The sequence below is a fragment of the Rhinolophus ferrumequinum genome, chromosome 10, assembly GCF_004115265.2.
Source record: "Rhinolophus ferrumequinum isolate MPI-CBG mRhiFer1 chromosome 10, mRhiFer1_v1.p, whole genome shotgun sequence".
In the NCBI taxonomy this organism is placed as follows: Eukaryota; Metazoa; Chordata; class Mammalia; order Chiroptera; family Rhinolophidae; genus Rhinolophus; species Rhinolophus ferrumequinum.
In genome coordinates this window covers 7,736,190-7,761,784 of record NC_046293.1, presented here as the reverse complement: position 1 = coordinate 7,761,784, position 25,595 = coordinate 7,736,190, and the positions used below count along the sequence as shown (strand labels likewise).

The window sequence follows — 25,595 nt, the reverse complement described above, 5'->3', positions numbered from 1 at the left end:
CTTGACGTATGGCAGAAAACTCAATAATTATCTGTTGAATTAAAACCAAATTTCTCAATCTTCCCTTTTAGAATTTCACTACTATTTAACACTTAATATCTAGTTGTCGATAGCTATTTCAGATTATACTTATAAAAAGTTGAACAATCCCTGAGTTTTGACTCTAACTTAGAGACTTAATTTACTATGTTGGGGTCTAGCGAGCACCTACCATCACAATCAATAAAAATAATAGCAATACTTCTTATTAGTATTAACATTAACAAATCGTGTAGCTTTACTGAACAGAATTCTGTTTCAACAAAGAATCAACAATATGGAGCATTCCTTCTATATCTCATTTCATCTTTACCCTGAGGACACCCCCAAGCTTCTACTCTTCTCTCTTCAATATCTTACCAGTTTCTGACTCATCCCATATTCAATTCCATAGAGATTGAGAGCCTACTATGTCCCCAGCATTGTGCTAGGAACTGCGATACAAGGATGAAAGGATGATGAATGAAGTATTAGCAGACACAGTGTCCCTCCCCACAACTTCCACCCACATCTGCTGAATCCCCAAGGCCTTTTCCCGGAGCATAATCACTGAAATATGAAGCTGCCTTTGCCCGGGAGGAAGTTTCATGATGGGTTCAGAGATAAAAACTTAAATTAAAAACAAACAAACAAAAGCCAGATTAACTTGTAATGGGGAATTTGGGATGAAATATTGGTTTAGTTTCTCTACACCCACCCCAAACTCTAAGCGTCAACTTCAGACTAAAAGTCCTCTGAGGGAGAAGATAAACAGAAGAAGCAAGACTTAGCTTTTGGTGAGGAAGGTCTCACACCGAGCCAGTGCAGGACCAAGTCTCGGGAGTTGGAGCGGCGAGGAGGAGCTAGTCACCCATCTATCCAACAAGTGTTTCTTGAGCACCTAGCTAACCGCTCCACTAGGCAGGCAGTCAGCAGTGAACGAAACAGAGAAAAATTCTTTCCCTCATGCTGCTCTCATTCTGAGGGTGAAGACGATTTCTATGTGTTGCCCAGGTGGAACATGCGAAAGTGAGCACCATTTCATAATTCCCCCACCCCTTTTCACCTCACACCAGTGGAACAGGATGGGGGCAGTAGGAAAGAATGCAAGTAGGTCGGTCTGGGAAGAGAATATCTCCCTCAGGCATTCAGAGGCCCCCACTATGTGAGAGATGGGGGACAGCATCCAGCAGCTCCTGAAGGTGGCAGAAGCGAAAGGGCCTCACAGTCGAGGCAGGGAGGGTGTAGAGTAACAACTGAACACCAGGGCAGTGCTGTTAAGACATCAGTGGACACAGGCAGAAAGAGATGTGGACAATTAAAGAACAACGGGACCAGGTTTGTCTCAGCAAAAGTTACGGTAATGAGATGCCCAGGAGCCAGGCCCGGATACCGCCCCCGTCCCCATGAGGCCAAGCTGCTCCCTGACCCCTCGATGGCATCCTCAAGAGGAAGAGGGAAAAAGGGAAAGCCTGAATGGACTGAGTTTACACTAGAAAACGACTGAGAAAACAGAATAACCAAGGTTATATTTTATGCCACCAGGAATTTAAGATTATCTTGAATTACAGAAAAATATAGCTACTCCTTTTGGCACACTTGAGGTCAAGGCCTGAAAATATCATGCCCCTGGCTCAAGCATGAGTAAGGTGCCGCCCCTGACTTTGAGAAGCTCTTCATGTCCAGACAGCCGTTCGTCTGTCTTCACCCATCTCCTGTAATTCACCATTAAAATAGTCCTTCGGGGCTCTCTCTGCCCTCCAGACTTTCCTTCCTCTGAGACCCACTAAGTTGAGTAACAGCATCTAGAACTGGGGAGAAACCATCCACGCTGTGTCTCTGGATTCCTGCCATACTAGAGACAGGTCCTGGTTCTATACCACACTTGAAGTGATGTGAAAGGAAAAGCTACATAAATAATATCTGGGCCAACACCAATGCCCATGTGATTCCTTCTCTATATCCTTGAACGTTATTTCAAACTGTATGTGTTTTGAGCACTTCCTCCTCTTAAACAGACTCTCTTTAACTCATATAACAATCAAGTGTTCACGAGGGACGAGGAAGAGTCTTCAAAAGACAATTCTGCTGGCAGCAAACCTCATCGGTGAACTTAGAGTATACCCATCGTGCTGCCCAGGCTGTTCTTCTTTGAAGGCACTATGACAGTCTTCTCTGAAGACACTTTAAAAGTATATGCAAAAAATGCAGAAATATTGGGCGGCCAGTTGGCTCAGTTGGTTAGAGCGCAGTGCTCATAACACCAACGTCGCCGGTCGGATTCCCACATACATGGGCCAGTGAGCTGCGCCCTCCACAACTAGACTGAAAGCAATGACTTGACTTGGAGCTGATGGGTCCTGGAAAAACACACTGTTCCCCAATATTCCTCAATAACAAATTCTTAAAAAATACAGAAATATCATTTCAAATGATACTTATTTAGCCAACAAATATTTTATGGAGCCCTTATTAGGTGGCTAAGCACTGGATCAGTGAGAGAGAATACAATGATGAGCAGACACAGACCTTCTCTCCATAAAATCATAGTCTAATCAATGGAAGACTAGAGATTCCAGAAATAAACACAGGCATGTATGGGCAATTAATTTATGACAAAGCAGGCAAGCAGGTACAACGGGGAAAGAAGAGTCTCTTCAATAAATGGTGTTGGGAAAACTGGACAGCCACATGCAAAAGAATGAAACTGGACCACTATCTTACACCATATACTTAAATTAACTTAAAATGGATCAAAGATTTGAACGTAAGATCTAAAACCATAAAATTCCTAGAAGAAAATAGAGGCGACAAGCTCTGTGACATCACTCTTGGAGATGATTTTTTTGGATCTGACACCACCAGCAAAAATAAACAATTGGGACTACATCAAACTAAAAAGCTTCTGCACAGCAAAGGAAACCATCAGGCAGATGAAAAGGCAACCTATTGAATGGGGAATAAAATATTTGCAAATCTTATATCTGAAAAGGGGTTGATATCCAAAATATATAAAGAACTCATACAACTCAACAGCAAAAAACAAACAATCCAATTTAAAAAATAGGCAGAGGATCCAAATAGACATTTTTCCAGAGAAGACATACAGATGGCCAACAGGTACATGAAAAGTGCTCAGCATCACTAATCATCGGGGAAATGCAGATCAAAGCTACAGTGAGATACCACCTCACACCTGTCAGAAGGGCTCTGCTCAAACAGACAAGAAATAACAAGTGTTGGAGGGACTGGGCACACAGGTCTGTCTTACACCGTTCATGGCTGCAAGAAAAAATGCCCCAGACTGGGCAGCTTATAAACAGCAGACATTTATTTCTCACAGTTCTGGAGGCTGATGTGCAAAGTTGGGGTGCTGGCATGGTCAGGTTCTGAAGGCCCTCTGCTCGGAAGCAGCCCGCTGACTTCTTACCAGGTCCTCATGAGGTGAAAGGGGCTATGGAGCCCTGGGGGGCGGGGTCTCCTTTACAAAGCATTAATTCCATGTGCGATCTCCACCCTCATGACCTAAGCACCTCCCAAAGGCCCCACCTCCTAGTACCATCACCTCGGGGATTAGGTTTCCAACATAGGGATTTGGGGGAACACAAACAGACCATAGTGATGCCACTTTGCCCAGGAAGCTCCAGGCTGTACTTGCTATCCTGGCGTAAGTATTAATTGTGCCTCCTTCCACTTCAGAAATGTCCTGGTTTGGAAAATAGATTACATGGTGACCTTTATTGATACAACTTGGCTTGCCTTTCTGGCTTTGTCTGACACCTTTCCCGCCATCCACTTAATCCTAAGGCCCTGGTACAATTCTTTCCGTTCTTCCAATTGCCCAGCTTCCTCCTCCCCCACCCCGTGGTCTCTCACACACTGTTCACTCTGCCTAAGATACTCTCTTCTTCTCTCCGCACTTGGTCTGGTTCATTCTGTGTAGTAGGTTAAATAGCGTAGTGAACTGTTTTTCAAACTGTGGGTTGTGACTGGTTAATGGATTGTGAAATCCATTTTGTGGGTCACATCCAATATTTTTTCTTCAAGTAAAACTGTCTAGAATAAAATGGAATAGATCAGAGTACACTGCCAGTAACTATTGTTTTGCGAAACGACTGTTTCGCGAGCGCGTATGAGTGTGTGCTGGGTCATGATGTAAAAGGCATTTCTGACTGGATCACAGTCAAAGGTTTGAGACACGTTGGCACAGGCTCTAGGATCAGACTATTTTCATCTAACTCCTGACTCCGTCTCTTTCTAGCTCTGTGAACTTGGACAAGTTATTTAAACTCTCTGTGCCTATTTTCTCATCTATCTCACAAGATTGTTACAAAGATTAAACAAATTAAAACGCTTAAAAGTATACCCAGCACACACAATGCAAGTGTTGACTAGTTTATCATTACCTATCCTTCAAGTTCTAGTTTGGACATCACTGTCTCCAGAAAGCTTCCCCTAGCATCCAAAGTCAGCGTTAGGTGCCCTCTACGTCCTCCCCGCAACTTAACACTGATCTCATTTGTCTCATTAGATCTGATCAGGTCTGATTAGACCACCAGACTGGGAGCCACATAAAGGCAGGGGACTTGTTCATCGCTGGACATCTAGCAGCACAGTGCCTGGTACATAGGAGGTATTCAGTAAATCTTTGCAAGATGAATCATTTACTCACTCTTGGAAATAAATACACAGCCATTTGTTTCACTCAAATAAAGTCAACTTGGGACTTATACACCTGAGAGGTCACAGTCATTTTGATGAAGAATCTGTCACCTTAGTTTAGATTAAGCTTGATTTTCCTAATTTGAAATGTCAAACGGGTTATATGACTTTATAATGCACACACTCATTAGTAATGTAGTAAAGGATTTAGGTTGGATGGCTTCTTGACCTAAAATTCAAAAATAATTTAAAAATCAGCATCTCTTAATTTTTCTTTTAATCATCATGATGAAAAAAACTGGCCCCTGCATGAAAAATAAAAGGTGGCATCTTTAAATGGAGTTACCGCCCTTCTAGTCTGTTAAGTATTTAATTGACTTCTGCAAATGATTGTGGCTTTGCTCTATTCATTCATTTCAATGGAAGTCTTTAATAGTTTCATCTATGTCTGTTTTTCATGCATTAATCATGTTCCCATATTTTTGAAGTAAAAAGAGGTAACAATTAAGTTTAAAAAAAGGTTTTAATTGGCTTTCTTAATACCAACCATATAATGCACAGTTACTGTGCTGATAACCTCTCAAATTTCTATAGTCAGTTCTGTAATTTGAAGCATGCTTTGTAATAGTCTGATGATTGATATAAAAATGACTGCTTCAGGGAAATGTGAAAGCATACAGCAACGGCCCTCAAAACGAAAGGCATTAGTGCAATGCACCCAATTCTTGAGCAACATACAAAAATCATTCGCATCTCTTGAAAAGTGTCACATGTACCTAAAAGTGGCAGTGTCCAAAGTCAGGGCTGTGCTTATGGCAGATTCACTATGATACCTGCGGGTGGTCCGGGAAACTCCCGCATCAGACTATCCTCTTACTAAATGTCAGAGGATGATGAGTGTTACAAAGAAAATGAAGCAGGGAAGAGGGATAGGGAGTCCAATGGTGGTGGCACATGTCACTTTTTAATAAAATGTTCAGGAAAGCCTCCCCAGACTGTAACACTTCAGCAGAACCTGAGAAGAGGGCGAGAGAGCCAGAGAGTGAGAGAGCACCGTGTGAACAGGCACATCTCGGGCACAATGTAAAGGAAGCTTAAAGGCTCCACAAGATGGGATTGTCGGGGTGACGGGTCTGTTATGTTCAACCTTCTAATTGCTCTGGAGGGTATTCCCTCCACCAAGGCATTAAATGTACAGTGACGGGGTACCAGCCCCACTGGAGCTCTCTGATGGTGGGTCATCTGCAGGCTGGAGATGACCATCGGGAAGGGACAGTGGAATCGGGTTCCCTGATCTCAATGGGATAATGGCCTCCTGCAGTGGTAAAAGCCAGTGGCGGTGCGTCACTCTGGGAGACAGGCGTGGCACAAGGACCACAGGAAGCCACAGGCGTGACGTCTGTTCTGTGGGTGATGCTGTCGTACTTTCAGGGATGTATGGTAATGGTTAATGAACCACGAGATCTATAGGAAATAGGTGAGCAGACTATTAAGTGCTGCTTGGCGTACACAGGGGGAGACTTAACCAGCGTCATCCTGGGGGCTTCACGGCCTCTTCCCCAATTCCTAACCCTACGCCAGTTCACAGAGCCAGAACCTCTTGACCGAGGGGAAGGTCGGGCCCTTTGAAGAAAAATCCTGAAAGGCTGCCACAGGTGTATATAGTAAAGCTTTCTCTAAGCCCTTCCTAGAGGTGCCTGAAGCCATTTACAACAACAACTGTACTTGGAAAGGGAAATACACAGAATTTCCAAGTCTTGTTAGGTACCTGCTCTTAACCGACACCAATCTCTGGAGATCCAACAATGCCACTATAGTCTGAGTAGGATTTGTGGAAATCAGGTGACACACGAAGTCTCAGCCTGGGCTCCACCTCACAATGGGTCCAGTAAAACCAGACCTACCTCTAGTTAGTTCCGTGGTCTCAGAATGTATAACGGGAACAGATACACTGAGTAACTGGCAGAACCCCCACATTGGTTCCACGACCCATGGAGTTCAGGCCATTATGGGTGGAAGGACCAGGTAGCAACCCCTAGAATTACAGCCCCTCACCCCAAAAAACCTTTCAGGGGGAAACTGCAGAGATTACCGCCACCATCAAAGACTTGGAAGTTGTAGGGGTGGTGATTCTTATCACATTCCAATCTAACTAGCCTGTTTGTCTGAAAAGCCAGATGGATTGTGGAGAATGACTGTAGATTATTGCAAATATAATCAGGTGGTGATACCAATCATAGCTGTAGCTCCAGCTGTGGTATCCTTACTAGAGCAAATCAACACAGTCCTTAGCATCTAGTGTACAGCTCTTGGCCTATAAATGTTTTTGAGCGTCTATTAATCAAGATAATTAGAATCAGTTAGCCATCGTGTGGCTGGGACACAGTACACCTTCACTATCTTGCCTCACAGCTATGTCAACTCTGCTTCTGTCTCTTAATAGAGACCAGAGGAACCTGGATTTCCTTGATATCCCACAGAATGTCACACTGGTCCATTATAGTGATGATACAATGCTAACTGGACTTATTAAGCAGGAAGTAGCAAGTATTTCTGGTGCTACCTGCATGCAGAAGGTGGGAGAGAAGTCCTGGGGACGTTCAAGGGCCTGCCACCTCTGTGCACTGTTTCTTCAGTGGTCTGGAGCATGTCAGGGCATCCCCTGTAAAGTGAGAGACGAGGTGCTGTACCTCGAACTGCCCAACACAAAGAAGCGAATCACAGTAATCATGTTCTCTTTGAATTCTGCAGGCAACGTATACCACATTTGGGGTTCCTGCTCTGACCATTTACCCCCAGTGCTGAGTGGGGATCAAAGCAACAAAAGGTTTTGCAGCAGGCTCAGGCCACTGTATAAACTGCCCTGCCAGTATCATCTAGAACTTGAGGGGCTTGAGGCACAGCAAGATGCTAAATGCAGCCTCTCATGAGCCCCAGTAGGAAAATCACGAAGCTGACCTCAAGGGCTTTGGAGGACGGTCATGCCTTCTTTTGCCTATACTACAGGACACCAAATGACTATGTGCCCATGATGTCATGGGTGTCATCTGCTCCACAGAACATAAAATTGGACATGCACAGCAGATTCCCATTGTAAAATCAAAATGACATATATGAGACCAGACTAAGCTGGTCCAGGAAGCCCACGTGAACTATGCAAGCAGGTGGCTCAGACTCCATGGGACCTGTTTCCACTCTTTTGCTGCCTCCCCCCAACCCACACCTATAACTCCCTAGAGAACTGACAGTTAAGAGGGAAAAGTACAGGCTTGGTTTACAGATGAATCGTAAGATATGCCAGCACTAGCCAGGAGTGGATGTCTGCTTAATTAATTCCTACTCAGACGTGCCCCTGAACGACATTAGGATAATCCTCCAAGTAGAACTGCAAACTACTGAACGCATACTTCATGCGGAAGGCAAGATGCAATTCATAGTGGCGATGGGTGCACCTGGGGACTTGGAAAGAATCAGACTGGAAGATTGGTGACAAAGAAATATGTGGATGGACTTCTCAGGATGTTTGTGTGTACTATGTGAAGACATTCATGTCCCATATAAATGCCTACGAGGGGATATTCACTGTGGAAGAGACTCTCAAAAATCAGGTGGGCAAGATGCTCTGTTTAATGGCTGCCAATCATCCTCTCTCCCCATCACACCAGTGGCTGTTCAGTGGATTGAGGTGGCCATGTGGCAAGGATGCAGGCTAGGCATGGACACAACATGAACTTCCTCTCATCAGGGTGACCTGGCTACCCAGCATGCTGACAGTAGAGGTCAATGCTGCATCCCTAGCATGTCACCATTTTCCAGGGAAAACGGCAGTTACCTGGTGCCAGGTTGATTACATTCGAGACCTCCATTATAAAGGGTGCAGTACTTTGTCTTCATGTTCTGGGTGCAGACTGGCCTTCCCTACCTGCAGCCCTCCTGCCAGCACCACCATTCGTGATCTTACAGAATACTTTATCTATTTTCTCATCATCTCACAAACAACCCTACACAAACTATTCCAGAGGATGAAAAAACAAACAAACAACTTTCCAACTCTTTTTATGAGTCTAGCAAAATCTCAGTGTCAAAACATGACAAAGAGAATATGAGAAAAGACATTTCTGGTAAATTTCACTCATAGGTATAGATGCAAAACTCCTAAACAAAACATTAGCAAATCAAACCCAGCAATATATATAAAAGCTCATTTGGCATGGCCAAAATGAGTTTATTACAGGAATTCAGGTTGTTTTCTCTATTTGGAAATCAACTGATTTACAAAATCAACAGTTCAAAGGAGAATAACCTATATCCATTAATGTAAATGCTAAAAATGGAGAAATTCAGTGTATATTCATGATAAAAGTGTTAAACCAGGAATGGAGATCTGCAAAAATACATAGAGTAAACGTGCTTTAATAGCAAATGTTGAAATTGTTCTCTTTCAGATATAGACCAAGCCTAGGAAGCCTACAGTAATACTTTCATTCAGCACTGAGTGGTTCTACCTAGCATGGTGAGATAAGAAAATGAATACAAAGTGTATGGTTTACAAATGAAGAAATCAATCTGCCATCATTCACAGATGACACGATTTTCAACATAAGAAACCCAGAAGAATCAACAGATAAATTAGGAAAATGGGTAAGAGTTAATTAAGGAAGGTTACTGGTACAAAATCAATATACAAAAATTAATTCCATTCATTTTTAACATCAACAGTTAGAAAATGCAATTTATAAACTGTCCTTTACAGCAGCAACAAAAATACATAAAGCACCTAGGACTAAATCTAACACAAGATACACAAGTCCTGTATGGAGAAAACTATAAAATATAATACATTAAAGAACACTTAAATGAATAATTTGATATGGTAAAGATGTCACTTCTCCAAACTGATTTCAAGATTGACGGTGCCAATCAAAACTCTAACAGGTTTTTTTCAGGAACTTGACAAACGTTAATGTGGGAAAGAGAAAGGTCAAAAATAGACAAAACACTCTTGATGAAGGAGAAGTCATCATGAATTATTACAAAGGTAGAGTAATTAAAACTATTTGTTGGTGCAGGGATAATCAAAGTACTTATGAAACAGAATAGAGAGCCCAGAAACAAATCCACACGTATGTGTAAACATGCTTTAGGATACAGATGGCATTATAGTTGTGTGGGGAAAAAGAAAACGGACTTTTCAATAAATGACGCTGGGACAACTGGATATCCATTTGGAAGTAATACTGGACTCCTGATTCTACCATACACAAAACCAGTCCAACTGCATTAAATGTTTAATTGTGGAAAGCAAAACTATAAAAATTTTAACTTATGTAGCAGTATCGTTGTGGTCTTGAGACAAGAATTTTAAAAAATAACAAGATAAAAAAGTACAAAGCATGAAAAATAAAATTCTACCTCATTAAAACCGAGAACTTCTGTTATTCAAAGGACTCCTTACAAAGTGAAAAGACAAGTCATGAACTGGAAAAACATATTTACAAAATGAAATGTTTTGCCTCCAGAATAGATAAAGAATTCCTACAAATCAACGAAGAAAAAGACAAACAACCAAATAGAAAAATGGCCAAAAGACATGAACAGGTAAGGAAACATGACTGAGCCATATACATATGAAAATATGCTCAATTTCATTATTTAAAAAACACATTTTAGAACAAATGAGATACCAATTCTCACCCAACAGATTGGTGACTTTTTCCCCCCCAAAAAATAACAATATCAAGGGTCGGTCAGGACATGGAACAGCTAGAACATTGGAAAACAATTTGGCATTATCTAGTAAATTTGAAGATGCTCATATTGAGCCATTAGCAATTTCACGCTGAAATATATGCCCTAAAGAAACTCTTGTCCATGAGAACCAGGAGTCTTACACAAGTATGTTTACAAACAGCACTGTCTGCAATACAAAAAACTTGACACACCATACCAACGATAGTGTTGTAGAGTAGAATAAATAAGTATATTCTAACACATGTACACAAAGAAATAGTATACAGCAGTGAAAACAAATGACAACCATATACACACGTAAGTGATTCTTAAGAACATATTATTGAGTGATAAGAAGTCACAGAAAAATAAATTCTGAATGACTCCATTTACATAAAGTTTAAAAGCCTGTAAAACTAAATAATATATTGTTCAAAGTATTAACATACGTAGCAAAACTACAAAGAAAAGAAAGGAATGATGAGCACAGAATTCAAGAGAGTGGTCACTGAGAGAGGAAAGGAAAGGGCTGGGATCAGGGAAGCAATGATGGAGTGTTGGTGAGGGTGTACGTACCCCCATGTACCACAGGCCAGAGTGTAAACAGCAGGTCCCTGTGCGCCTAAGGAGGGGAGAGGCAGGAAGGAAAGAACTGAGGAGGCTGTACTAGAATGACTTTTCTACTTTATTTTTGCCTTGGGCTGAAGTTGCCAAAATTATAACATGGAAATTAGAACCATCTGTTGACAGGATAAGTTAGTGAGCTGTACAAAATTTACCAACAGAAATTCAGAATACCGTATTTTAAAAGCTGCTTCAAATTGTGGAAAATTATAAATAAAAAGCCTACTTTATTTGAGAGAGGCGAAAGATGCCATTTGATCATTATCTAAAATAGTACAAATATAAAATAACTTAAGTGATTGCTCACATAATAATAATGGTTAAATAGGATACATTCATACTATAGCATATTATTATAACAGCAAAAAATTAAATAGACCAAGAATAGAAAAATGGATCAATGAAACAGAATAGAGTTGTCAAATAGATACTATTTAATACAGGTTCAAGAGACATTTCAAAAGAGAAGAGAAAAATGAAGCAGTCAATAAATGTTGTTGAGACAACGGGATGCCCACTGACCTATCTAAAACCATTCACAAATACTTTAAATAAATCCAGCTGGATTAAAGAACTAAGGCAATTACAGTAAAATACAGGTGAGTATGTAGTACGAACATAGCTCAAAAACACAAAAAGTTCAGAAGAAAAAGAATAAATGTGACTACACAAAGCTTCTCTAAAGATACCAACAAAACTTTAAAGAAAGTTTAAGGACAATTCACAGCCTGGAAGATGGTATTTGCAATACACATAACAGAAAGGAATAGTAACACATATACAAAAATGCTGCAAAACAAATTTAAATGAATAATACACAATCCAAAAGTAAAATAGGTTAACGATATAAGCATGCAATCCCCAGAGGAGGAAACAGAAATATCCAATTAATACATGCAAATACCCAAATTATACCTACTATGCAATGCAACCTTTATTCAAGTGATAAAAATGTAAGACTTGAAAAATATCAAGTACTGGTGAGGCTGTCAGTCAATAGTACTCTTATATACTGCAAGCCAGTATTAACTGGTATTGATATTCTGAGGGGTTATTTAGCACTATTAAATAAAACGAAAATGGGCAAACATTATGACCCAGGGATTCCACTTCTAGGACTCTACCTTGAAACACTCAAATATGTGCACAAAGCTATTCACTGAAGCATTATTTGTATTAGTGAAAAATATAAAACACCAAAATGTCTATCAGCAGGGAATAAACTATAATATCCAGGCAATGCAAGAGTTAAAAAAAATATATGGTGAATCTCTAAATATTGACACTGAAAGATTGCCAAGTGATACTATAAAAAAAAAAAGTTTCAGGAAAATACAGAACAATGTCCTAAAACAAAATAAAGTCAATTCTACATACTTCTAAAGATAGATGTATGTATGTAAATGCACAGAGAACGGTCTGGAGAGTAACCAACGAATTAACAGTTAACTCTGGAGAGGGGACTATGTCGGGGTAAGGAATAGTGAAGAAGATTTTAACTCTATATTGTTTGAATTTTTAAAAATAAGATTATATTCCCTTATCACTTACATAATTTAAAAATAAAAGGCAAAATAATTATGATACAAAACCATAAATTCTATACTAGGGTACGGGCAAAGTCCTGTGGGAACATAGTGAAAGGAGAAGTTAGTGTGTAGCAAGATTTGACAGCAGCAGTGACATTTGAGCTGGGCCTTGCTGTTTGAATAGGATGTTGTCAAACACTCATCATTTGGCGGGGGACTGTGGCAGATCGTATTTTCCAAAGATGACTGTCCTGACACACCTCCCATCCCATATGCTTTTCTTCCAGAATGACATTGACACTTGTCCATGGAGAGTCGGGAGTCTACGTCCCCTCCCCTTGAACTTGAGCAAGATTTTGTAATTGCCTTGATGAACTGAATGGGGAAGAAGCATCACAGCATGACTTCCCAGATTATTCAGCTTCTGCCTGGTCCTTTCTTTTACAGGATGCTCATCCTTGGGACCCCGCCACCACGCTGTGTGCTGTGAGGAAACCCCAACTAGCCCACACGGTGAGACCACATGAAGAGGCCCACGAGGAGAGAAACTAAACCCCCACCGATAGCGAGCATCAGCTAGCAGATCCATGAGTGCACGAGCCTTCAGACGATTCCTATCCTCGGCCTTGGTGTTCTCGGGCTGAGGCCCAAACATACGACATGGAGGAGAAAAATCATCCCCACTGTGCTGCCCTGTCCTACTTCCCAACCCAGAGAATCCATGAGAAGAATAAATGGCTATCTTACACCACGAAGTTTTAGAGCAACGTGTTACATAGCCGAAGTAAATGGAACAAAGACATTCTAAGGAGAAGACATGACACAAGTAATAGAATTTCACAGAGCATTGTGAATATTGGCCGTCTTGGGTGCTGAGGGCAAAAAGCCTGGCTGGGATCAGACTATGAAAAGTCTTATATGACAATATAAAAAAACTTAAGACGTTCTATTGGCAGTGGAGCACTGTTGAAAGTTTTTAAGCTTGAAAGTGAAATGCTAAGATCTGCATTTTAGCAAGATCTCTCTGAGATCAGTGTAAAGACTGGAGAAGAGACAGACTTAAAAATAGGAAAAGCTCCTTCAATTAAGATGAGTTCTGTCCAAGTAAAATGGTGGCTCCATCCCTCACACAACATATTTTGTGACTTGTTTCCTCTCAGGGGTTGCCAGTGTTGCTCATTTACACTCAGTTCCACTTGTACTAAAATGCTGGCAGAGGAAACTGTCGTCCACACAAAAGCCTGCACATGGATATTTATCAGCTTTATGTAGAATCGCCCAAACTTGGACACACCAAGATGTCCTTCAGTAGGTGATGGGTAAATACCTTGGTACACCCTATTCAGCACTAAAACGAAATGGGCCATCAAGCCACGAAAAGGCACAGAGGAACCTTAATGCATATGACTAAGTGGAAGAATCCAGTCTGAAAATGCTACATGCCGTATGATGCCAACTGTATGATTTTCTGGAAAAGGCAGAAGTATGGAGGCAGTTAAAACATCAATGGTTGTCAGGAGTTAGAGGGGAGGGACAAATGAACAGGCAGAGCACAGAGGATTTTTAGGGCAGTGACACTTCTCTGTATGACACTATAACGGTGGATGCGTGTCACTGCACATTTGTCCAAACCCACAGAATGTACACCACCAAGAGTGAGCCCTAATGTGAACTATGGACTTTGGATGATAATGACGTATTAACGTAGGTTCACTGACTGCAACAAATGTTCCACTCTGGTGGGGAATGTTAATAGTGGGGGAAGTAGGGGTGCCTATGGGGAAATCTCTGTACCTGCCACTCAATTGTACTGTGAACCTAAAACTGCTCTAAAAAATAGTCTATTAAAAAATGTCGGGGTGGGGGAAATGCATGGGAATAGTAGAGTACAAAAACGTTTCCTTACTGTTCTTCTTTCAAGCTTCTGGGACAGTTTACATAAAGTACATTCTAAGAATACAAAGCAAGGTGTTTAAAAAATCATAACCACTTATAACTAATTGCCCATGTGAATAATGCCATCCTTGTACTACAAATATCACCATGATACACAACGTCTTGTTTCTGTGTCTATTAAAGTATCATTCTCACTACCAGTTTTATGAAAGAACTATATAAACATGAACTTGGAAAACAAATCTATAATAAATTACAGTTTTTATATTTTGGATAGTGGGGATCTATATAAAGGGAAAATTGAGGTGCATGGTCCAAAGATGAGGGAGAGGCTGAAACTCAGGACATACGGAGCCACTGCTGTGATACTTCAGGAAAGGATGCCCAAAGAGTATTAAAGCAAAGATATATGAAAGATACTAATGAGAAAGTTTCATTCACATCTTGGCAGAAGATCTCTCATCCTATTTTTTGAGAAAATCAAGAGGAAGAATGTACTGAACACTGACAGTTCATGGAGAACAGAGACAGGGTGGAACGGCTCGACAGTGAGTCAATCAGACCTTCAGTAGCAGCAGAACCCAGCTGGAATCTCATCGTATAACTTATTGTCAGCCAGTTTTGTATAATTTTATACTGTGCCTTTCTCTAATGTTAATTCCTCAAGAGGTGATTAGTCAATTTGTGGGATACCAGGCACCTTGCTTGTTCACATTTTTGTCTAATGCCTGCTTCTGGAAAAGGTCATAATTTAAACTTTTTTGTCAAAGAGAAGCTAATACAAATGAGAAAAGGAACTAAAATTAATATTTTCTGCTATTCTTAATGATTTGTAAAAACATTTAAGGTTTGTAGTTAATAATTTTTAAAACAATGAAAAAAGAAAACTAGAGAAAAAGATGGAAACAAATGGTAAAACAAGGTTATAGAATCATCTGTGCGTTGACGTTGTCCCTGCTGGCCCTGTCCCCCATTATCGAAGATAAATTAAAGCGTTGTTGCTATATTTCACAAAATCTGATGAAAAACCTTCCTGCCTAGTGTTCTGATTCATATTTCTGAGTAAACTTCCTATCTTTAACCAACTTACCTGCATTCCAGAGGTTACACACGTCTGCTTGCCCTTCTGACAGCCATGTAATTGACGAGATGATGGCAGGAGGAGCTGCTGGCAAAAGTGGCTTTGGGTCATCCTCATAAAATAGCATCAGGTCCTTACAGAAAACAAGAGGGCACATAAAAGTTAGGAAAAAACGAATCCCACTGCCTCAATTTGTCACAATGGATGGACAATTTATGGAGATACAATCTACCTGTGCTAACATCATCATAAACATATTTTGATTGAAAGAAATCACACATAAGTTATCTCTCCACTTGGGAGTCCGCTGAGTGTAGGGTGATTCAAATGAAATCTAGACAGTGGGATTAGTTGATATGTCTTTTTTCCCCCATGAATGAGGATTTTTTTATAGTATTTTATTATGGTATAATTAACATACAGTAAATGCATAAACCTTAAGTGTAGAGCTCAATAACTTTTAACTTTGTGTGTGTGCCAATATAACCACACTTCCTTTATTCTGGAAAGTTCCCTCAAGCTCCTTTCCAGTTGATCCCTCACCAGTAACCAGTATTCTATCTTCTATCACCATCAATGGGTTTGCCTGTCTTGAACGTCATATAAATGGAATCAGACACTATGTATTCTTTTGTATCTGATTCCCATTGTTTAACATAACATTTGTGAGATTCATCCATATTTTGTGTGTAAGTAATCCCTCTGCTATCTGAGGTTTTGCTTTCTGCGGATTCAGTTACCTGCTGCCAACCATACTCCAAAAATATCACATAAAAAAATTCCATAAATACACAATTCGTACGTTTTACATTGCACACCTTCTGAGTAGCGTGATGAAATCTTGCGCTGTCCCACTCTGTCCCACCCAGAACCTGAATAATCCCTTTGTCCAGCATATCTATGCTGTAGACACTACCGGCCCATTAGTCACGTAGTAGCCAGCCGTCTTGGTGATCAGATCAACTGTCCTGGTATCACGGTGCTCGGGTTCAAGTCACGCTTACACAGCCTAATGCTACATCATAATGCCTACGTCACTCACTTCACTTCATCTCATCACGGAGGCATCGTATCATCTTACGTCATCACAAATAGAAGGGTGAGTACAGTACAATAAGGTATTTGGAGAGAGACCATATCCACCTAACTTTTATCAGAGTATATTGTTATAATTGTTCTTGTTATTAGCTGTTGTTGTTAATCTCTTATGTGCCTAATTTATAAATTAAACTTTATCATACGTATGTACAAGTACATATAAGAAAAAGCATAGGTACGAGTATGTATAAGCAAAAGCATACTATATACAGGATTCAGTACTATCCTCAGTTTCAGGCATCCACTGGGTCTTAGAACAACCCCCATGGATAAGGTGGGACAACTGTATTTGTAGTTTTTTAAATTTTTTTTTATTTTGGTAAGAAGTATTCTGTTGTATGAATATATCACAATTTTTAAATCGATCTTCCTGCATATGGACATTTGGGTTATTTCCAAATTTCAGCTATTATGAATAAAGCTACTATGAACATTCTTGTATAAATCTTTTTGTAGACAAATGCAGTCATTAGTCCTGGATATTTACACAGAAGACAGACTAGGCCATAGGATAAGTTTATTTTTAACTTCATTAGAAACTGCCAAGTGATGTGCCACTTTTTACAATTTAAGTTTTATTTTTGAATTATTATAGATTCAGATTCACTTGTGAAAAATAATAGAGAGATCCTGTGTATCCTTTGCCCAGTTTCCCCTAAAGACAACACGCTGCAAAATTACACTATCACATCTGGGATATTGACACACGTGGCCAGAACATTTCAATCACCATAAGGAGCCTTCCTGATGCCTTGTTATTCCCATACCCTGTCCCCACAACTACTAATCTGTTCTCAATTTCTGTAACTTTGACATTGAAGAATGTTACTGGAATCATACGGGATATAACCTTTCGGGATTGGCTTTTTTCACCTGGCATAATTCCTGGAGATTCATTTAAGTTGTGTGTATCAATAATTAGTCCTTTTTTAATTGCCAAGCAGTATCCATGGTATCCATGGTAAGACAGTTTAACTCATTAAAGGGCATATGGGTTGTTTTCAGATTTTAACAATTACCAATAAAGCTGCTGTGAACAGGGTGTATAGGTTTTTATATGATAGCAAGTTTTCATATCTCTGGGATAAATGCCTAAGAGTGAGATTGCTGGGTCGTATGGTAGTTGCATGTTGAGCTTTATAAGAAACTACCAACTGTTTTCCTGAGTAGTTGTATCATTTTACCTTCCCACCAGTAATATATATGTGATCCAATTTCTCCACATGCTCACGAGCATTTGGTGTTGCCTCTATTTTTTATTTTAGCAATTTTGATATTTCACTGTGTGTTTAAATTGCATATTCCAAATGGCTAATGATGCTGAACATCTCATCACGTGCTTATTTGCCATCTGTATTTGCTGAAGTGACTGTTCATTTGCCCATTTTCTAAGTAGGTTGTTTGGTTTTTAACTGTTGAGGTATTTTATTATTATTATTTTTTCAGTTATAGTTGACATTCAACATCATTTTATATTAGTTTCAGGTGTACAGCATAGTGGTTAGACATTTATATAATTTATGCAGTGATTTCCTCCCAATTAGTCTAGTACTAACCTGGCACTATACATAGTTGTTACAACAGTATCAACTATATTCCCTAAGCTGTGCTTTACATTCCTGTGACTATTTGGTAACTGCCAATTTTTATTTCTTAATCCCGTCACCTTTTTCACACTAACAGTTGAGTTTTAAGAGCTGTTTACATTCTCCAGATATTAGTCCTTTGCCGGATACGTGGTTTGCAAACATTTCTCCCAGTTTGTACCTTGCCTTTCTATCCTCTTCACAGGGTCTTCCACAGAGCAAAAGTCTTCAATTGTGATGAGGTTTTACATCATTCTTTTTCTTTTAGGGATCATGGTTTTGGCCAGCCCTAGATCCCTAAGATTTTTTTCCAATATTTTAAAAGAGATTTACAGTGTTACATTTTATAGTTAAGTATGTGATCCATTTGGAGTAAATTTCCATACAATGTTTAAGTTGCGAGTCATGGTTTTGCCTGCGAATGTCCATTTGCTTTAATATCATTTGTTGAAAAGGTTATCCTTCCTTCATTGAACTTTGTCAAAAATCAGTTGGCCACATTTGTATGGGTCTATTTCTTGGTTCTCTATTCTATTCCACTGACCTAACTGTCCATCCCTCCATCAACATGAAAATCCCTAAATGATTACCAATACAGAATGGTTAATAAATTAAGATTCATTTATCCATCAAGAACACAGCACAGTCAGTGGCTCTCTCCGAGGCTGGCTGCGTAGCTAGAAGCCACGCTGGCTTCTGTCCAGGTCGAGCGGGCAAGTAGCCTCAGGCCTTTGGCAGTGGCCTTTCTTTGACATCTGCAGAGATAGTGAGAAGCAGATCTTCAGGTTGAAGTTTAAAAGTAATGAATGGAGCCCTGAAATGAATTAAAGGTGTTGGTTGTAGACTGAGAAAAGTCACACGAAAACCATCATCTTAAGGTGTTGGGCGTAAGGATCTTCGTAATGAAATTTTTATAAATGGTGATCTCCCAGTAGTGCCAGACAGAATCAGCAAAGCCTCCGTTGCTAATTGCTAAGGCCTATAAAGTAATCCCCCCAAAGGAGAACCAATTCACAGTTCTTTGGACTTCATCTTCAAAAGTAGCCGAAGAATTCGAGTGACAGTGAATTTATCCCGGAACATCTTTGGCAGTCAGTGATGCTAGCGTATAACTAAGAACATTCAGGACAGCACAGTGTAGGTTATATGGGTGTTACTCATGTATTGGCAGGATGACAGCGGTTGTACACTGAGGGCAATTAGCATGGATGTGCTCTTTTGTGGGAAACTAAGGAGAAACAGGTGTTCAGCCTAGAAAAACATTTCTCAGAGTAGATTTCCTGTGAAGTCAATGTGTTCTGGGCTTACATTTTTAGGACAAGTAAAAATTTTTTCAAATGAAAATAAAAGAATACAGCACAGTTATATGTACTGATCTAGAAACACGTCCTTAACATGCAGTTTAGGGAAAAAACATACGTTGGAACAATATACATTGAATGATTGTATTTATTATTATAAAACAATATCCAAAATACATCCCTTAGTTCAAAGCACGTTGCAGAGCAGTATATATTGAATGAATCCATTCAGGTAAAAGAAATGTGTGGATACAGAAAATTGACCCCTCCCCCAAAAGTCATAGAAAGCTGCTAGTAATAGTTGCCTCTGAGGAAAGGAACTGAAGGACTGTAGAGAAGTAAGAAGAAACTGCTTTTCACTCTTAAGCCTTTCATATTGTTTAAATTTCTCTCAGTAAGTATTTTCTAATTTAAAAGGAATAAAAGTACCTACATGAAAATCAAAAGGGACTTTTAAGCATAAAGCAATAATGCAGAAAAGAGGTAAAGGAATAATAAATTAACATAATTAGAATAAGTATAACTTCCAGTTCTCTAACAGCTTTGATGAGTTCAGATTTTTGCAAATATAGTAAATGACATGCTGGTAAACCCAAAGATAAAAACTCTTTACTCTTCATTTAGCCAAATAATAAATGGAGGCAGTCGGAAATAAACATTTATCTGCTATCAGTAGCAATTTAGTAACTTACAACCAGACTGAAGGCTTTGGTCAGCTTTAATTTTGTGGGAACCAATTCACAGCATCCCTATCTGTTGCTATGGAAACAACTGTTACCAAAAAAGTCATAACCTCTGCTGAATCTCCTTCAACAGGAAAAGAGAAAGGTCTTTTGCAGTGATGAAAAGCAACAAATACCTTTATTAATTAGCAAATTTAATTTAAAAAATTCTGGACAATAGGCAGAGAGAAAACACATCCATGTCTAAGAGGCATAAATATAAATAAAGATTTTCCTTTACACAGGTAAGCACTGTTCGGCTTTCGAAAGCCTTATTCTGTGAAGAATTGTATTTACTGCTTTAAGATAATTCTTTCATTTGTAGAAAGAGAACAGTTAAAGAGGTTTCTATTTAAAGTTTTTAAAAAATACTTTTTAAGCATCCCTCATTCTGCCTAAGCAACCAACAGTATCATTTCCTTCTCATTCTGTATTAAGAACATGAGAACGTTAATATAGATGCAGTACATTTGGCAAAAACAATTAGATTTACTGTTCAACTTGATAGCTTTTGTCTCCTGCTGCAAAAGCAGATTACTGAAGAGGACATATTGGAATGCATCAAATGTTTCTAACAGTAATAAGAGGAGATGCTTGTCAGTAAGATGATGGAATAGTGTTATGATATAGTGATATTTTGAAAATGGAAAATCCAGATTTAAACTTCTTTTGAAGGAAGGGCTTTTTCTGCTCACTGATATAAGATGTGCAATCACTATATCACAATGATGTATAATCACAATGATGTAGATCAATTACAGTAGGTTCCTCTAAAATAAGAAAAACCAATAATAATGAGAATTTAAAGACCCATACCAAAGAAACCAAAAAAAAACTAAGTGGTATTTTATGTCTTCGTTAGGCTCCAAAGCATGTTAAAATTATTCCAGTCTATTTTCTCCCTTAGAAGCCATCAGCAGCAAATAAACTGATCTCAAATTTAAAAATCATTTTGACTTACTATCTTTTAAAATAATCTACATATGTTCAATCTGTGGACTATTATGCAGTTAAGGAACCAGGAAATTTTAATTTGATGTACTTTTCATTTTCATTGCTGCTTGAAAATCAAGTAAATTCAATACCTAATTGTGTTGGAGGAAGGGGTTGGGAACGCAAGGTCAAGAAATAATTCCAACCTCCATCACAGGAGCTGTGGCAGGGAGCACTAAACAAAGCACTGAGCAGGGGACCAAAGAAGCCTCTTTCACAGGAAACACTGGAGGCATCAACAGTGAATGTCTACTATTCATTCATTTCTTCATTAACAAAGATGTGGCAACTGAACGTTCAGTAATGAATAAGACTAAAAAGGTCTCTACTCTCAAAGAGCTGTCCTGCTAATAGGAGAATCACACATAAAACAGAAAAACAAATGAGTGAATCTAACAATTTTATATTGTCTTAAGTGGAACAGATTTCCAGTCAAGACAGTTCTGCAAGTTCATACTTTGGGGCACCTTCCTTCTCCAAACACATAGCAATGAAAGAGAAAATACAAATGTGAAAATTAAAAACCCAGTCATGCTCAAAAACAAGATATCTTCATGGAGAACAGGAATAGAAAGTGGGAGCTGTGGACTTTTGGGGCTTTGGGTCCAGAAAAAAGGCAGAGAAAACCAGGAGCTCGACTCCTGAGGGGTAAATACAGATTTAAAAGTGTCCGTCCAAGACAGGAATGTTGAACATGGACTCACTACTTGAAATTATGCCCGGGCACCGGGATCTCCTCCTTAGAAAGGAAGCTGAATTAACCTGGCATCAATCACAGCCTGGGACTACGGCTTATAAAAATTTCACACCCAGGTGGGTGAGAAGATACAAACTAAACTTCACCAGCAATTGGTCCTCAGCATCCCTTGCTCTGGGGACCAGATCTGCAATATCTCTGATATGAGCAAAAATGAAGAAGCCCCAAGCTGCCAGTGTAAGTCTTGACTGTGGACCTGCAGTGCTGGGTATTGGGAGGAGACAAATGAAAAACTGGTAGGCAGGGAAAGGTAAGAACACTCAGAGAGAAGGAAGATAAAAAAGAACCTGAGCCACTCAAAAGAAGCTTACTAAACAATATTCCAAAACACAGAAAAAACTGAATTCACTCCTGACCAAATGAAACTAAGAAATCTAAAAAGTATTTGAAACTAAGTATGTTTAGAGTCCTCAAAAAGATAATGGAAAGGATAACATTAATTTAAAGGAATAAGAAAACAAGAAACAAAAACAGACAAAGATGAAATAAATACAAATGGATATAAATAAGCAATGAGAAATCCTAGAAATGAAAAATATGGCTATTGAAATAAAACGCTTGATGCATGGAGTTTATAATGAGACAAAACATATTTTTAAAAGCAGTTGAAAGACATGGAAAATGAGAGAATAAGTGGCCCAATATATCTAATAGAAATTGAGCAGAAAAAAAATTTCAAGGAAATAGAGAAAAAATAATACTTGGAGAGCTACAGATGCCGAATTGAAGATACATGTTTTCATGTGAAAGTTCTAACAGGAGTGAATGGGTGTATGTCTGAGAAGGTCAGAGAACCCTGAAGAACAGAGCAGGTTCTGGTTCTGGTTCTGGTGGGTCCCCTCTCAGGATCAACCCTGGAGATACTATAAAGAGATTACACCAAAATGAGAAGAAACTAGAGAGGCCGCTGGGAGGAGATGGACGGGTGTTCTGACCTGGTATGCTTGAGTGAGTGGGGGAGGGAAGTCAGTGTGGGGTTTTGCCTGAGGCAGAAGGTGGCCTGAGCCGTGGTTGGATAAAATAAGGAAGAAGCTGGTAGAATTACCCCCACCATGCGTTGCCTTGGAACTTGTCTGTGTACCTGCTGTGACTCAGACAGCTGTCCTCAGGAGCGCCTCTGGTCAGTGCAGAAGCCCTGAGTGGGTAAGGAGAAGAGAGCAAACGGTGAGGACCTCTTCCAATCCCCCAGGGTGGGTGGTTCACAATTTATGGAGTGTCTCCCCCTAAAGCTGCGTCTTGGGGTGTTAAGAATAATGATGTAACTTGAGGCATTGATCCTTACAGTGAGGAATGATTAACTCTCATATTCTTGGTGGGAGACGGGAGGGGAGAGAAGTGCTCTCCACACGAGTCCCTTTTCCCCACCTCCCACTTAAGCTGATAGCACTGATACACACTAAGTTTCCGCCTTTAGCAATCCCAGACAAAGCAGCCATAACCCCTAGGAGTAACCAGTACCTTGAGGATCAAAACTATTTCAAAAGGAACATTTTAAACTGAATTATAGGTTTCATCAAAAGCACAGATATCAGAAAAGATGGACCAAGAATTTAAAATACGCTTAATATACATACTAAAATAAATAAGGAAAGATATAAGCAATATGAAACAGGAACAAACACAATAAAAAGAATAAAATAGAATGTTGAAATAGAGGACTCAGATGGAATTAATAAAGGAATGAATACAGCTGAGAACAAATTAGTAAATAGGAGGATCAGATTGAAGAACTCCAGAAGGAAAAAGAAAACAATAAATAGAAACTTTAAAGAAAAGTGAAGCGATATACAGGTAGAAAGAAAATTACTAATACCCAGATATGAAGAGCCCAAGAAAGAGAGAAAAATGAAAATAAACAGTAGGAAATATTTGAGCCAGAGATAACTTTCTCAGAATTAAATAGAGATGAAAGACTTCCCACTGGCAAGTCTCACAGGATGACAAGAGAGAAAAGGAATTCACGTTTAAGGAATTACAATAAAATTTAAGTCTTTTCAGTAAACAGTATTGAAACAATTGGATATCTGTAGGCAAAATAAGTTTTTTTTAAGAACTTCGACAAGCACTGTACCCCTTATACAAAAATTAATTCAAAATAAATCACAGACCTAAATGTAAAACATAAAACTATAAAATTTTTGGAAGGAAACATAAAAGATAACCTACGTGACCTTGCATTAAGCAGAGTTCTTAGATACGACACCAAAAGGACGATCCATAAAAATCAAAAATTGATAAGTTGGACTTCGTCAAAATTTAAAACTTTTACTCTGTGAAACATATTGTCAAAAAGAAAAGACAAACCACAGGTTGGAAGAAAATACACGCAGATCATATCTCTCACAAAAGACTTGTATCCAAAATATATGAAGAACTCTCAAAACTCAGTGGTAAAAACCAAACAATCCATTTAGAAAATGGGCAAAAAATATGAACATATATTTTACCAGAGAAGTTAGCACGTTGAAATAAACACGTGAAAAGATGTTCAACATTATTAGCCATTTGGGAAACACAAAACCACAGGGAGGTGTCACTACAAACCTGTTAGAAGAGCTAAAATGAAAATAGTGGTAATAACAAAAGTTGGCAAGGATGCAGAGAAACTGGGTCTCCTACGCACTGCTGGTGGGAATGTAAAATGGTACAGCCACTCTGGAAAACAGTTTGACAGTTTCTTACAAAAGCTTAGTATGCACTCACCATAGAACCCAGCAATCACTCTTTGGCCTTTATCCCAGCGATATGAAAACTTTACATATAAAAACCTGTACACAAATGTTCACTGCAGCTTTATTCATAAATAGCCCAAATTGGAAAGACCCAAAAATCCTTCAATGGGTGAATGGTTGAATAAATTCTGGTGCATCTATAAAATGGAATGCTACTCAACAGTAAAAAGGAATGAATTATTGATATATGCAACAACCCGAATGGATCTCAAGGGCATTAAGCTGAGTGAAAAGAAAAATATACCTCAAAAAGTTACATATTGTCTGAGTCCATTTACATAACATTCTAGAAATAACAAAGCTATAGAGATGGAGAAAAGATCAGTGGTTGCCAGGGGGTGTGGTTCTGGGGCATGAGATGATGTGGGTAGCAAAAGGGGCTTCTTTTGTGGGAACAGAACAGTTCTGTATCTTGATTTTGGTGCTGGTTACATGAATCTACACTTGGGATAAAACTACACACACACACACAAACACACACACACACAGAGGTTAAAAAATTGACTACTAAATTGAAAAGTTGAAAACTGACTGACGTACCAATGTCCATTTTCTGGTTTTGATGTTGTACTACAGCTATATAAGGTGTCAACACTGGGGGAAGCTGGGTGACGGGTACATGGGACTCTACTATTTCTACAACTTCCTATAAGTCTATAATTATTTCATAATAAAATGTTTTTTAAAATGAGTAGAGAAAGATGGACTGTTTAATAAATCATATATTGTTTATCCACAGGGGTTCAAATAAAATAAGACCCCTATCTTACTCTATATAGTAAAATTCTAAAAGGCATAAGGATTTCAACGTTTAAAAAAATATATATGAGATCTTTATTACATTAGAATAAAAAAGAATTTCTTAA

At 39.1% G+C, this 25,595-nt stretch overlaps 1 protein-coding gene across 1 annotated transcript in view; it reads right to left on the bottom strand.

Moving 5' to 3' along the window:
• Positions 1-25,595, bottom strand: part of ENTHD1 (ENTH domain containing 1) — a 95,674-nt gene that overhangs the window by 36,281 nt on the left and 33,798 nt on the right. The window contains exon 4 of the mRNA XM_033116298.1: positions 15,550-15,673. Coding sequence (XP_032972189.1) covers positions 15,550-15,673 — 124 coding nt within the window. The remainder of the gene's footprint in view (positions 1-15,549; positions 15,674-25,595) is intronic.